General features: G+C 35.5%; 1 protein-coding gene across 6 annotated transcripts; it reads right to left on the bottom strand.

Annotated features, from left to right (window-relative positions):
- Nucleotides 1-319: 319 nt before the first annotated feature.
- On the bottom strand, nt 320-12,949 carry LOC149556230 (uncharacterized). 6 transcript variants are annotated; one of them, XM_089785826.1, is made up of 8 exons: nt 12,793-12,945; nt 12,577-12,625; nt 12,200-12,280; nt 2,975-3,155; nt 2,750-2,848; nt 2,159-2,465; nt 1,342-1,436; nt 320-717 (listed from the first exon to the last, which is right to left on the bottom strand). In XM_089785826.1, the coding sequence occupies exons 6-8, from the start codon at nt 2,190-2,192 to the stop codon at nt 532-534; spliced, it is 315 nt and encodes a 104-aa protein (XP_089641952.1). In that variant the 5' UTR covers nt 2,193-2,465; nt 2,750-2,848; nt 2,975-3,155; nt 12,200-12,280; nt 12,577-12,625; nt 12,793-12,945; the 3' UTR covers nt 320-531. The 6 variants fall into 6 exon arrangements, with proteins under 6 accessions (XP_089641952.1, XP_089641950.1, XP_089641951.1 ...); XM_089785824.1 differs by having other exon boundaries at nt 12,828-12,935; XM_089785825.1 differs by having other exon boundaries at nt 12,887-12,925.
- Between the last annotated feature and the right edge of the window lie 1,742 nt (nt 12,950-14,691).

The following is a 14,691-nucleotide window of genomic DNA, read 5'->3' as shown; positions in this document are numbered from 1 at the left end:
TTATTCAAATTCCACTAATGATTTTAAATTTGTAAGGCTCTCTTATCTATAGCATCTAGTAGCTCTATAATATCCAACTTGGAGAAATTTCCAACCTTCAAAATGTTTTGTCGTGATAGTTTTAAATGGGGTGAAGACTACATCTATGGTAAAATTGACTTTCAGCCTTATTCAAATTCCACTAATGATTTTAAATTTGTAAGGCTCTTACTGCAGAGAAACACAATTGCAACAAACTCTCTAAGCTTTAAGCCAACAAGGTTAGCAAAAATATTACATATGTAAAGCACTTAGGACATGAAAACAAGAAGTCTTGAGCTTAAAATGAAGTCAATTTCATTGATGCTCAAATTATAGTATTTAGCAAAGCTTTGATTAGATACTTTTGTTCTATGAAAAAACCTAGAGATCACAATAAATGTAAGTTTGACACATTTTATGTACATACAAATTCATGCATATGGAGAACGTGATAGGTTCATCGTGCATGGAAATAACAGTTTACTACACACATTCATCATTTGCAGTGTACTACACACATTCATCAATAACAGCTAGCCCTTTAAATGGGGTACTCAATATTTCAAGGCACTCTTCGTACACTGAATCATCATGGTCAACGTCTTGTTGCTCCATAGCTAAAAAGGCCTTAGGAAACAAAGTGGACATATCTTCCTCTGTAGCTAGCTCAAGATGGTCTTTAAATTCAGGCAAATACTGTGGAAAAAACAAATATCAGCAGATGGGTCAGTAAGCTTCTCATCTAAATAATAAGTTAACATCCGTTGACATCATGTATGAAGAAAAAATCTCTCAATCTGATATTTATCAGGCTCCACCAATGGATAGAGTTTTTTGAAAAACAATGGCAATAACCATCAGGGTTCACATGAAAAAGAAACAATAGAAAATAGGGCGACATTTCACAAGGTTATTCCTTAGTTTCTGGAATGATAAGCAAGGGGGCAGAGAGGCAAGTTTTTGGAGGGGCATTTTTTTTGACAACTTTAGGGACAGCAAGGAGACAACAAAGGGAGCAGCTATATAGAAATAGGAAAATTTAAAGGATTCATATGAAAGCAAGGATAAAGCATGTACTTACACGTTATAGAACCATAAAAGATGGGAATTAGCAGATTTTGAAAATGACAGTCAGATTGTCTCTAGAATTTATAGTCAAAATGCATTGTCTATATATAGAATTTATAAGGTCTCCTCTATTCCCAAAATGTCCCTGAGACACCAAAAACAAAAAACTGGGGACAAATCCCCAAATAACGTAGAGAAAAAATTACAAACTAATAGCAAAGAAAAAAAGAAACTTATTAGCCTCCTACCTACCTCTACAGGAGCACCGAGATGGTTTCCCACAAGATCTAGCCAATTAGGAATCTCAGATCTGTAACTTGAAGCCCGAGCCAGACACCTGTTCTCCTCTGAAAAGGAACATAGCAGGGATCAGGAATTAAATTTTTGAAAGCTAAAAAGTGAAAAACACTAAGCCAATATGGCAAACCCAATAAATTAAAATACCGCCATTCTTAAAAAAAAATTGTTATCAATATTAGATTTGAAAGCCATTTTATCTTAGGGTTCAATGTTATGTTCAACAACTAAGGATTTGACATTCTTAAGCCAAGTTTCAATAAGAGTAGCCTGTAGATCAGAGACCCTGAGCCACTCACCGTTCACCTCTGAAAAGAAACATAATGGGGAATAGGAGTTAAGTCTGTAAAAAAACTAATAAAACAACAAACACTAAACCAATATGGGAGACCCAAAAAATTACATATCATAATTCTCAAAAATAGAATTTAAAGTCCAAGGGTTTTAATTTAGTTGGTTGAAGCAATGAGTTCTCATTGTGGAGACCTTGGTTCAAATCCCAAGAGGGACATTCTTTGTGGAATTCCAAGTTGTGGCTATTGGTCTTCCATTGCTTGTATTTGTCTCATTGTAAAGGTGGATTCTATTTTGTGACTCATGGTCTTCAAATTGTTGTTTCTATTGTGGTTGCTCGTTAGGAGCTCGAATGAGCACAAAGTTTATAAACAATCTCCAAATATTTTTTTTAAAAATAGAATTTATAAAAACACTAAAAAATCTTAAGAAAGGAAACTTGACAACATCATAAATCTGTAAAGACTCTATTTCTTACCTTCCTCTTCCATTTTTTGTTTAAGAGCATCCATGTCTCTTCCACTCAAACCGAAGATCTTCTCAATCCCCTCACGAGCCCAAATCTGGGCAATCTGCTTATCCTCCTCGGTGATCGCATAGTCAGGGTTAGGACCCCATTTCACATTCTTCCTAAACTATCTTGGTCTTTACCCCAGATGTTGCCAAAAGCTCTTTATCTGCACCTGCCTTTACATTTTCCTTCCCAATCGGAATGGGAGCTCCTAAGATTGGCAGAGGCTTGTGTTTGTTGGATTGTTTTTGTGATTTATGGGTGGCTGTATTGCCTGCAGAAGAGCGAGGTTAGAAGTTGAGCATAATTATTTTTCAATAAGTATCTAATTCGCACAAGTAATCGACAGTGAGATTGCTTTCGACTTTTCGATTTATTTATCAATTTGACAGTGAAGACTGCTTGTCATGGAGTGCTGTTTAAGATATTTCACAAGACATTTGCCATCATTATTCATAATTATTTTTCAACAAGTATCTAATGGCATCCTTATTCAAGATCAATGCATATGTAAAACCAGTAATGGATGTTAAATTTTGGGAAAAAAAACTGCCTTACCTCTACTGATCTCGGCAAGTGGTTGCCTCCTCCCTCCCATTTGAATGGTGTGCTGAAGACTGATTCCGATGTTCTCACCCTTTTCCAATTGCTGACTGTCTAAGAACACATCAAATTCCACAGTTAAGAGAGACTAGTAGAGATGATTGACCAGAGTTTTTCTCAGCACAGTTGTTTTTCAGTAAGTATCTAATGGCATCCTTATTCAATCTAAAATTGCCTTACCTCTACTGATCTCGGCAAGTGGTTGCCTCCTCCCTCCCATTTGTATCAGCAGAGCTTTGAATGGCACAATGAAGACTGATTCCGATGTTCTCGCCCTTTTCCAATCGCTTAGTGTCTAAGAACACATCAAGTCCCACAGTTGATGTGTAGAGATTGGTAGAGATGATCGACCAGAGATTTTCTGATAAAAGTACCTCTGAAGGTCAGATAAACATGGTACCTTTTGAGGCAGCAGTAAAAAAGCATTCGGTATATGTTAACATAAATAAAAACACATAATCTCATGTATTAGAAAGCATGTCACAGAAAATGGAATACAGGTGGCATTCAGTTTCTAGGATGGTTTTAAAAATGCTAATAGGTTTTTTTAAATGCATATATAGAATTAATAAAGTAATTTTGAAGGAAGAAACTGAGTACAATGTTACAATTTTTAATGCAAGTAGATGAGTATAACAAGTATTATGCAAAAGCCAAGGCAGTGCATGGTGAAGTTAACCTCCAAGATCAAAGACAGTAAAGAAACAATAACAGGAATAAAAAGAGCATGTACTGTCATGGGAACACCGATAGTCATTAGACATACAACAATGACTTAACAAATAGAGTACAAAGTTACAATTTTTAATGCAAGTAGATGAGTATAACAAGTCTTATGCAAAAGCCAAGGCAGTGCATGGTGAAGTTAACCTCCAAGATCAAAGACAATAAAGAAACAATAACAGGAATAAAAAGAGCATGCACTGTCATGGAAACACTGATAGTCATTAGACATACAACAATGACTTACCAAATAAACTTGCAGTTCTATTCATCAGACACATAACAGTGACTTAACAGATAAATTTGAGTGATAGCATTGTCATTGCGAGAAGAATGAGCAGCATAAAGATTGAAAAGATAGAGGACAACAAAGCAATAGAAAAAATTCTTGAACATATGAGGGGTATAAGAAGTAGATGCTATGACTGTCCAGTAAAACATCAGTTTGGAGAAAGGATACTACCAAGATAATAGAGGGTAGTCTCATGCAAAGGAAAGGTATATGTTGCGTATAACAGAAGTAGTGTAGAAAAGGGTATTATAACAGTATATGTTGTGTAGCACATACACATTGCAAAAAATGCTAATATAAGAGTATGGAAAGCATTTGAGAGTCATTAAGCCTAATAGCAAGAAAGGGATGGGTCAAGTGGTTAATAGTTTTTAAGAGTAATTAACAACTACAATGCCATTGCAATATTTTGTCTATATCTGAAGAATGGCAAGAAGAGCTTTTGTAGCTTGCATTGACTAGTAATGATTACATAGTTAAGTAGGAGATAATTTCCACAACAAGTCAAATTGTGATATTGCTATCAGGATTTAAATGTGTAGTTTTTGAGTCAAACTCATTGACCCATGTTTCATGAGTAGCAAATCAACACGAATCCATCTCTCATGAGAATACATGGAACACTTAGCACTCATCGGATCTAGGTGATGCTCATAGAGGTGAAGCACTGAGACTTCTTGGTTCACCTCTGTGAGCATCACCTAGATCCAATGAGTGCTAGGTGTTCCACTTGTTCTCATCAAAGATGGATTCACGTTGAATTACTACTCATGAAACATGGGTCAATGAGTTTTACTCAAAAACTACACAGTTAAATCTTGATAGCAATATCACAATTTGACTTGCTATGGAAATTATCCCCTACTTATTAATTGATGAGCTTAAGGGGCTTTCTAATGAATGATTCATAAGGCACAACACTTGGTGTAGGTTTCACAAATGGGGTTACAAACAAAAAGGGTTTAACTGTGGAGGAAACTTTGTAGTTAGGCGCACTCAAGTTGGAGTAGTACTAGGATGGGTGACCTCTCGGGAAGTCCCAATGCTTCACCTCTATGAGCATCACCTAGATCCAATGAGTGCTAAGTGTTCCATTTATTCTCATGAGAGATGGATTTGTGTTGAATCACTACTCATGAAACATGGATCAATGAGTTTGACTCAAAAACTACAAAGTTAAATCCTGATAGCAATATCACAATGATTCCATTGTTTATAATATATAATAATCTTTGTTCATACTTGCACTATACCATATAGAAACAAAACTTTGTTTTTACTTGTAGTGTACTCATAGAAACAAAACATATGTACAACCAGGCATAAAAAGAAATATACTCAAATAGAAATTGATGCAGATAGCTCCTACAAGCATTATGGAATTGTAGCTTGGTAAAAACTATTAAGCATTGAAAGTGTAATGCTAGTGTTTCTGGATTTGACTGCTCAAGATATTTAGCATCTCCTATACTTCTTGTTCTAGAAGATCCAAAATTAGAGCAATGTCGAATTGTTAACCGCTAGGGTTGTCATTGCACCAAAAGATTGACTTGTTAATGCCCAATACTACCACTAGACTTGATAGCAATATCACAATAACTCCATTGTTTATAATATATATAATCTATCTTGAATCTTTGTTCATACTTGCACTATACCATATAGAAACAAAACTTTGTTTGTACTTGTAGTGTACTCATAAACAAAACATATGTACAACCAAGCATAAAAAGCAATATACTCATATAGAAATTGATGCAAATAGCTCCTACAAGCATTATGGAATTGTAGCTTGGTAAAAACTATTAAGCAATGAAAGTGTAATGCTAGTGTTTCTGGATTTGACTGCCCAAGATATTTAGCATCTCCTATACTTCTCGTTTTAGAAGATCCAAAATTAGACCAATGTCGAATTGTTAACAACTAGGGTTGTCATTGCACCAAAAGATTGACTTGTTAATGACCAAAACAACCACTAGACTTATATAAGACACAAGAGGCAGTTAAGTCATGTCGTGATATCCCGTGAGAGACGTTGGCACAATGCCAACCCCTCCCAGTGTTACTCATCGTAGCTTGTGAGATTCAAACATGTGACCAAGCTTTGACACAACTTGTTAACCACTAGGGTTGTCATTGCACCAAAAGATTGACTTGTTAATGCCCGATACAACAATTAGACTTATAGAAGACACAGGAGACGATTAAGCCATGTTCTAATCGCGGTTTACCCCACTGAGTTATCTCGCAAGAGACATTGTCACACTACAAACACAAACTTTGAAATATCTACAGAGACATATTAGGACAATTCTCAAGATATAGAAGCTCAAAATAACAAATTAATGGGAATGACAGTCACTAGGCTTGCCCTAGTTACACAGGCAAAAAATTACTCTAAATTAGAAAACTTAAGATCTAGATGATTCAATAGTAAGGTGACAATGCATTATGGAATTGTAGTTTGGTAAAAAATTTAAGAATCAAAAACTTAATGTTGGTATTTCTACATTTAATTTTGTGAAATCTTTAACATCACACTTTAGATTACAATCCATAATTCATCATCAAGATTTTATAAAACTTGAGGAGATGAAAAATAAGTTAGTTATAGACCGAGACTAGGTCAATCAGTTTAGAACTGCAACATGTTTTTCATTTCTTAAACTCTCTAACATCCTGATAATGAATCACAAAATGTTTTCTTAAATGTTGATGCTAAAATTTTCACCCAATGAAATCCAAAAGCAATAGCATTAGTCTCATCATTTGTGAAAATAAGATAACATTAACGATTAGTCATTTAAGTGTTGTTAAGACAAATCAATTGTTAATTTAAGCCTCCTTACAGATGAAAGAGCTACAACTTCATTAACAATGAATGGAAGATCAATTCCCTAATTCAATAGGAGCATAGACAAAATAAGGTTTTGAATTTGGTCAATTTGTTTTGAAGGGAGATTGTTGTCAGAGTCACTAAACAATCTCACCAACCTTAAAAACTTAGTTTACTGCAAATGGATAAATTTGCTTATATAATGACTCAATAGTTGCTTTTAGAATTAATTGTAGCTTGGTTATTAGAAAGGCTTCTAGTTCAAAAGGAGTTAATTATGAAGAATGTAATTCAAGTTGTTTTAATCTCCTACTGCTAATGCTATGTCTTGGGGCTAACCATTTCAATATTAGCGAGTTAAACCATTAGCTCTTTACTATCACGGCATTCAACAATCCTAATAGCCTGAAGATATTTGAAATTAAAACTATGTTATTGTACCGTCTTAAAATGGAAGCCCCCATCATTTAAGACCTTTTAGCCCCTACCCTTTCCATGGATGCATTTTTTGCTCAATCAACTCTTTCTCCTGCTTAGTTCCTTCTTTTTTAATTTCAGTTGTGCAGTTTCCAAGACCTCAGCAATACTCCTTAGGATAACCCTAGTATAGGTCAACCTAGTTGACCTATATTGGTATATGTTGAACAGGTTTACCTGTACCTGGGGTATTTTTGGTCTTGGGGCTAGGTTTGCCTCAGGGATTTAAATTAGAAAATTTGGTGACCCCGTCAACTTGCTTTGTTTCTGCACACAAAAACTAGTATATAGGGGAGCCTAGACACCTCATTTTCACATCACTAAAGAGCAAGAAGCAACTCAAAACACTCAAGCTAGCAAATTTCAAGAATCCTGCATTTTGTTGGCCATCAAGGGAGGAGATCTACATTGCGGCATTCATCTTCTTTCTCTTCTATTGTGTACATTTAAATCCGGATCTTCTTCATCTTCCTCCTCTTGTTCCAGACCAACCTGTACCTACAAGTCTGAGATTTTCAAGGTTTTTTCTTCTAATTGTAGATCTACAGTCAGATTCTTAGTCACAGTTTCAGATCCATGGTTTTTGGAGCAAAAAAACATCTTTTACATATTTCAAAGTCAGTTTTTCACCCTTCTTTGTATCTCTTAGCATAGACCTATTTCCATATTTTAATTGGGTTGATTGCACACATAAAGCTCCTAGATCTATTTTACTCTTGGCATTTAATTAATTGGTTCAATTTACATCCACATTGCACATTTAAAGTTAATTAACATTTCAGAAATAAGGACTTGCCTGAGTATTTTCCTTAGTATAATTTGGGTTTAGTATTGACATCCCTTCATCCTATTTGGGTTTTGCTAATCTAGCTTGAGTTATATTGAGTTATTTTTAAAAGCCTATCTTTCTCTTGTATTTGAAAGTTTTGAAAAATGAAAGTTTTATTTGATACAAATCTTATCAAGCTCTTCCATTTTTCACTTAAACAGCCATTCATGGTAACTTGTGCCACTTTTAAAACAATAATGCCTCATAAATGTCCGAAAGAGAAATTTAGTGACTAGCATCTTTGTTGAAAACAATTTTGGTAGAAACAAGAGTTTAGAAAAGCTATTAGCCCTAGGCCAAAACAATTTGGCAATTTTAGAAAACCAAAACCTAATAATTGAAATGAAAGAGGAGGGATTTGGCATTTGGCCCCTTTCTTGGTCGGTAAGTCCTTTTGCAACCACAAGAATCCTTAGACCAAGAAACAACAACATTAACTATAATGGAAAATTAGAGATCAGGGAACCTCATCAGAATAGACATCAAACTTTCAAGCTTGGTATTTGGGATGTTCCTTGTAGGATAACAAAAAATGAAGTGGTTTTTAGCATGAATGTTGATGATATTCCTATGGGGGAGTATTCTAGCATCTCTGGAGCATTTGGGAGATTGTTAGCACGATTGTGTATTGCATTCATGACTGTGTTTGTCATTGATGTCAACATACTAATGATTCTGTGAAGACTGACAAAGTGGCAAATAGAGATTGAGATTGTGAGGTTCGAAGATTGAAGATGAGGATGAGCGCAGTTGAGGACGTGTCTTACAAAGTGTCATGATGACGTGGCTAAGAGCGCATGAAGAAATATGAAGACAGTTGGCAGTTATTCAAGATTTGTTGAAGACGGAGTTCTGGCAAAGTTCCTGAGAAGCAATTTCTGGTAATCGGATTATATCTCCTAATAGAGATAGAATTTGGTTAACTGCATTTAGACAGAGGAAGACGACATGACGAAGATGGTGTGGTTGATCACGCTTAGTCTGAGGTTACATGTGTGAAGATTTGTGAAAACTGTGAACAGACAATGTAATGTAATTATGAAAAGTTGTATTTAACATGTGTTGCATTATCTTAGTGTGGCCCTATATTAATTGTAAATTGAGAAAGCCTCAAGGCCGAGTCAATAATTAATCCAAGGACTTGGTATAAAGGAAAGTTGTTTTCCTTGTGGCTAAATGTGTATTGTGGAAAGTGATTGGGATTGTAGTTGTGAGCGAAGTATATGTAATGCAAGTGAGAGAACCTAGATGTAAGATCCAACAAATCTGATATTGAGTATCTTGAGACCAAGGAATTTTTCAGTGCGGATAAGGCATGACAAGCTGACAGAGAGATTGCATTTGGCAAAGAGATAACAGTGGACAGTTGTTGGTATTATTCTGCGAAGTATAATACAAAGGGCAGTTGGTCAATGAGTTTAGTGGTCTTGCCCCTGAAGTTGTTTGGACAGTGAGTCCTTCTGTCTTCCACAACTCCTAGCAAGGTTGGAGTCTCCTCACTAAGATTCAAAGTCTTCTATCAGGGACTAATATGTAATGAATGTATTTCATTGACTCCTAACATAGTCCATTCTCTTACAAAGAATTAAATATTAGAACATCATTTTGTAGGTACCATCTCCAACGGGAACGGGGTTTTCCCTCTGATCAAGGGTTTCTCTTATTAATAAATCTAGTGTTATTGTGTATGGTTATCTTTTTGTGGTTGTTGCACTTGTTGATTGCATGTTTCAGATTTAATAAGGTTAATAAGAGTTATTTTATTTGGAGGCCATTTGGACAGTGAGTTCAATGGTCTTGCCCCTGAAGCTATTTGGACAGTGGGTCCTTATGCCTTCCACAACTCCTAACAGGGTTGGAGTCTCCTCACTGGGATTTAAAGTCTCCTATCAAGGACTGATATGTAATGAATGTATTTCATTGACTCCTAACAGCGTCCATCCTCTTACAAGGAATTTATATATTGGTACATCATTTTGTGGGAACCATCCCCAACAGAGTTTTCCCTCCAATCAAGGGTTTCCCTAGTTAACAAATTTGGTGTTATTGTGTATGGTTATCTTCTTGTGATTGTTGCACTTGTTGATTACATGTTTCAGATTTAATAAGGTTAATAAGAGTTGTTTTATTTGGATAATTGATTCACACCCCCCCTCCCCCCCTCTCAGTTATCTTGGTGGACTTTACTTTCTAACAGTGGTAAGCATCTCCAATGCCAACAAAAGTATCTCTAATGGAAGAGAAGGCAACACGAGCCAACAGGCTTGGTTTCCTTTTGGGGGGATAAATTAAGCTGACATAGCAAGAACCCACAGATCAGAAAATAAGAACAATGCCAGAAAAAATGGAGAATAGGAAACTTCCAAGTGATAGGTCTTGGTGTGATAAGTCAAATGTTTGGGATCTATTCCAGTCAATAAATCAAACTAAAACATTGAGCAACTGGGATGTTCCCCGCTGGATAATTAAAAAATGAAGCGGTAAACATCTCCAATGCCAATAAAAGTAACTCTAATGGAAGAGTAGATAACAAGTGCTAACAGGTTTGGTTTCCTTTTTTGAGGATAAGACAACCTGACATAGCAAGGATCCACAGATCAGAAAATAAGAAGAATAAAATCAAGAACAGTAAACTTCAAAGTGTTATGTCTTGGTGTGACAAGTTATATGTTTGGGATCTATTCCAGTCAATAAATCAAACTCAAATGTTGAGCACCCCTAAATCATATAATAATAAAATACTGTAAAAATAGAAAACAAGAGCCAATAGGATAGGTCTCACTAGGTAGGTCTCTGCGAGATGGCTTTGGTTGTTTGGGAGCTTTTCTGGGAGAAAAATGATACTGAATGAGCAAGGTTTTTAAACCTAAATTGCAATAACAGAAATATGGGGAACAACAAGCCACTGCTAGACAGGTCTTCCAAGGGCAGAATTGGTGTTTGGCAACTTTTCTGGCTAATGTATTGGAGGGAAAGAGGAGTCATCTCTCAATCAGAAAATGTTGCAGATAAAGAAAAATTAGAGATCACAAAGCCTCTGAATGACTGACAGATTTAGTGTCTGCAAAGTTTTTTGGCAGAAAAATCAAAATGGAACTGCAAGCATCTCCGGAGTAGAAAATAATGGCAATGGAACGATGGAGAACAATAAGCTACTAAAAATACCACAAAGCCTTTCCATCTCAAATGCCGACCTGTCTCATTCTAACATTTAACTGGACAACACTCTACAATATGACTTAGGGTGCACTAAAAAATTAAAACAGCTGATCTACATCCATCAGGAGTTCCTAAATTAAAAATCCAAGAAACCTATAAAGTAAATCCCAGAATCCCTACTCGCTAGGTTAATTGTAGGTATGTAAATAAAAAAATGATTTGATAAAAGAAGATAAATCCATTATACCAATTTGTTCGATAAAGATTCATAAAGATGACATCGAAGTAATGACAGAGGGTCCTATGTTGGCAATTATGCACCACCCACCAGTTGGAGAAGATGCAGTTTGGAGGCTCATGATGCAGCCCTACTACATGTAGTGCTGTGAAATAGAGATGTGTCCAGAGGTGGAGCAAGATTCTGCCAGGCAGGAGCTGTAGGGCTGGCATCACATAGTTCAGACCGGTCTGTCCAACAGATGGCACAACCTTCACTGCACAGAAGCTGAAGAATCTCGCTGGTGAGTCAAAAATTGGTTTATGCTGCAGGTGCTGAACAATCTACTCTACACGGGTTGCAGTGGGAGGGGCAACATATATGAGGGGCGTAAGGGGACAGAAGCTCCTGCAGAACATGCCGCTTATATATGGTGCCTCTCAGACCATATATACATGGCGATGAATTTTTCATTTTTAATTCCAAAGTGAATTTACAGAAACTATGTTTCAGCCAGCTAAATACAAAGGCCGCACACAATTATTTTAATTCATATCCTGTTATGGACATTGTTTATTGTATTTTTCCAACATCTAGGCTCCTCCATAACTGATACGGCTATTAATAAATAATTAGTTATTAAATATTTTTTAGGTCGTATGATTCTAGAGTTGCTGCCAACCATTTTCAGTCCATATGAATAAATACTTTTATTTCGGATGTGTTGTAAATAGATAGAAACCTATTTAGATCTCCGAATCCAGAATTTTGATATATCAAACTGCTAAATTGAGACTTAAAATGTGGTAAAATAAATAACGACTAAAGAGGCATACTATGAATCACAAATTAAGAAACTAGCATTAACCAACCTCTGCCAAGCAAATGGCCCTGATATTCTGCCCTCCTCTGTTAATGCCTACGACTGTTTCCAAGTAATCCGTATTTTTTCACTTAAGTGAAAACAAGAATGATGATGAGTCAAAAAACCACCTATATAATTAAGAGAAAGTGGGAAATATATCCACAAGCAGAAAGCAATCAACAATAACTTTGCAGAGAAACCCTACAGCTGTTTGTTAGATATAAAATACAATTTATTAAATCACCTAAGATAATTAAAAAATTCCAGAGCATGTCTACTGAAGCCATAAAGAAATTGGTATAAATTTTATTAATCAGGAGAAATACAAACACATGTAATATACGGAATGTAGGAAAACTTTTTACAAAATTGGGGTAAAATTACCTTTCCGTACAATTACGCCTTCTCCTCTGTTATATGCCAGTTCTGTCCCCTAGTTCCGTAAAAACAAGAATAACGCCAATTCATTACAGAGAAAACCCAAGAGATATGTAACAACCCCGACAAAAAAACTCAAAGAACATTTACACAGAAAGTTATGAAATCAGCTTTTGAAACAAACCCTATGTCTTCAAAATGAAACAAGAAAGGTATAAGTACCACAAACAATTCTAAGATCTTGCTTCTTATTACACCTTCCTTTGTGAAATGATACCAAAAACAAAGTAAGCGCGAACATGAACCAAGATTGTACGTTTTCTTATTGCGCCGTGTTGGAAACCTATCTCTCGAAAAAATTGCCTAGCGATGTCTGTATGTGCAGAAAATAACAACCCAACAGAATTGTAAACGAACGGGGCTAGTGAAATCATGTGGTTTTTTATATCGTTAATCAAGCGAATTCAACCTAACGCCTACGGACAATTTTTTTCTAAAAATGCAACCAAAAGAAAATCTAAAATTCTAATATATTTCCTCTAAATCTACTTTCTCTGTAAGATCAGACTCAACGAGAGCAAAACTACGAATTCGCCATCCGTGTCACAGTTGATTACTTGGTGTTGTGCAAACCATAATGAAAGATACGGGAGTCTATTTATTTTCCATTTTAACCAAACAAAAAGGAGTGGGGATTTCAAAAGAATACGACCGTTGCGTGTGATGCAGCAGTTTTTTGAAACAAAAAGAGGAGGCAGGAATTTGATGGCCGTAATCGCCTTTTTTGGCAGTTTTAAACTGGTTATGACAACTTAAAATTTATTAAGACATTTTATAAAATCGTAAATATGACACTTGAAAATATTAATAAAAAACTGTATAAATTTATTATATATAATAATATAGTATTTTACATTATAATATAAATATATATTATACTAAAATGTTTATGATCTAAAAATAAATTTATTTAGATATTTTAAAATGATAGATAAAAATGTTTATAAATTTGTGTATATGTTTCTATTTTGTTTGTTGTATATATGTTTTTTATCGGTAATAGGTATGAATTTATTAATCTAATCAAGTTAAAACTTGGCCCGAACCAAGGATGACTACATAAGGAAAGTCATCTTCCAAATAAAGAAAAAGCATAAATAGATCAAATAACATGTAGATATTAGGAACTTCAAAACCAAATGCAGCCATTACAAATTACCCGATAACTCCTCACTTCTTCTAAGAGCAGAGGACCATATCAAATGGTTTGTTGTCACATTTCCCTCTTCTCCCTCTCACAATCTCCCAACCATCATCTATATGACCCTCGTCATGCTTCTGCGGATTATTAAGGCAACATTCATCCAAATGAACCTTGTCTTCCTGCTATAGATTTTTGTATGATTTCTCATGCACCTTTACACAAGGTCCCACCAGTCAATCTTTTCCTTAATTTCTAGTGTAGCAGAAGCCTTACATTCTCCTCCATAGCAATGGTGGTTTTCTTCATAACCAAATGAGCATATTGATGTTGAAAACCTCTTATGTTGTTGCCCTTTCTTCTCCACTATATAGTGATGGTGTGCTACATCTTTCCACCACGAGGCTGACTCAGTCAATCTCTTTTGAGCGCAATGATCAGCTCTATGCCCTATTTGAAAGTATTGCCTACAACAAAAAATGCACCCCTTCATAATCTACAAGTTGTGTCCAACACCCTTTTATAGTTTTAAGCAAAATTTATTCTCAAAGACCATAAAAAATATCCATCTCCACTAATATCTGCACATAAGTAGAATGAAGAATATTGGAAGACCCTTCATCAATCATTAAAAAGCTTCCCAAAGGATTACCAATAGCTTCAAGACAAGAATCAAACCAATAATGTAGAGGAAGATTAGGAAGTTGCATTCATATAGACGAATCAAGTCAAAAGTTTATGTAGCAGGACAAAAAAGTAGGGTCACATGGTTTCAACATTAAGGGGTACATTTTCTCCCAACTCCAAATGTTGTCACAAAGAATTTTGGTTCTATCATGTGCATGTTCAAGAACTACAATAAAGAACCCTCCTACACATGGGTAAATCTGGTCATAACCTTCCAAAAGAGGCTCCCAATT

The sequence above is a fragment of the Cupressus sempervirens genome, chromosome 5 (assembly GCF_028749045.1).
Source record: "Cupressus sempervirens isolate cs-2001-9-10 chromosome 5, ASM2874904v1, whole genome shotgun sequence".
NCBI lineage: Eukaryota > Viridiplantae > Streptophyta > Pinopsida > Cupressales > Cupressaceae > Cupressus > Cupressus sempervirens.
Note: the sequence above shows the minus strand (reverse complement) of the source record. Positions and strands in the feature narration are given on the sequence as shown.

Excerpts from the sequence above, each read along its gene's own strand:
- LOC149556230 (XM_089785822.1), bottom strand. The coding sequence starts at position 2,192 with ATGGATGCTCTTAAACAAAAAATGGAAGAGGAAG. Across the intron at positions 1,437-2,158 it reads ACAAAAAATGGAAGAGGAAG|AGGAGAACAGGTGTCTGGCT; the intron begins GTAAGAAATAGA and ends GTTCCTTTTCAG. Across the intron at positions 718-1,341 it reads ATCTCGGTGCTCCTGTAGAG|TATTTGCCTGAATTTAAAGA; the intron begins GTAGGTAGGAGG and ends TTTTTTCCACAG.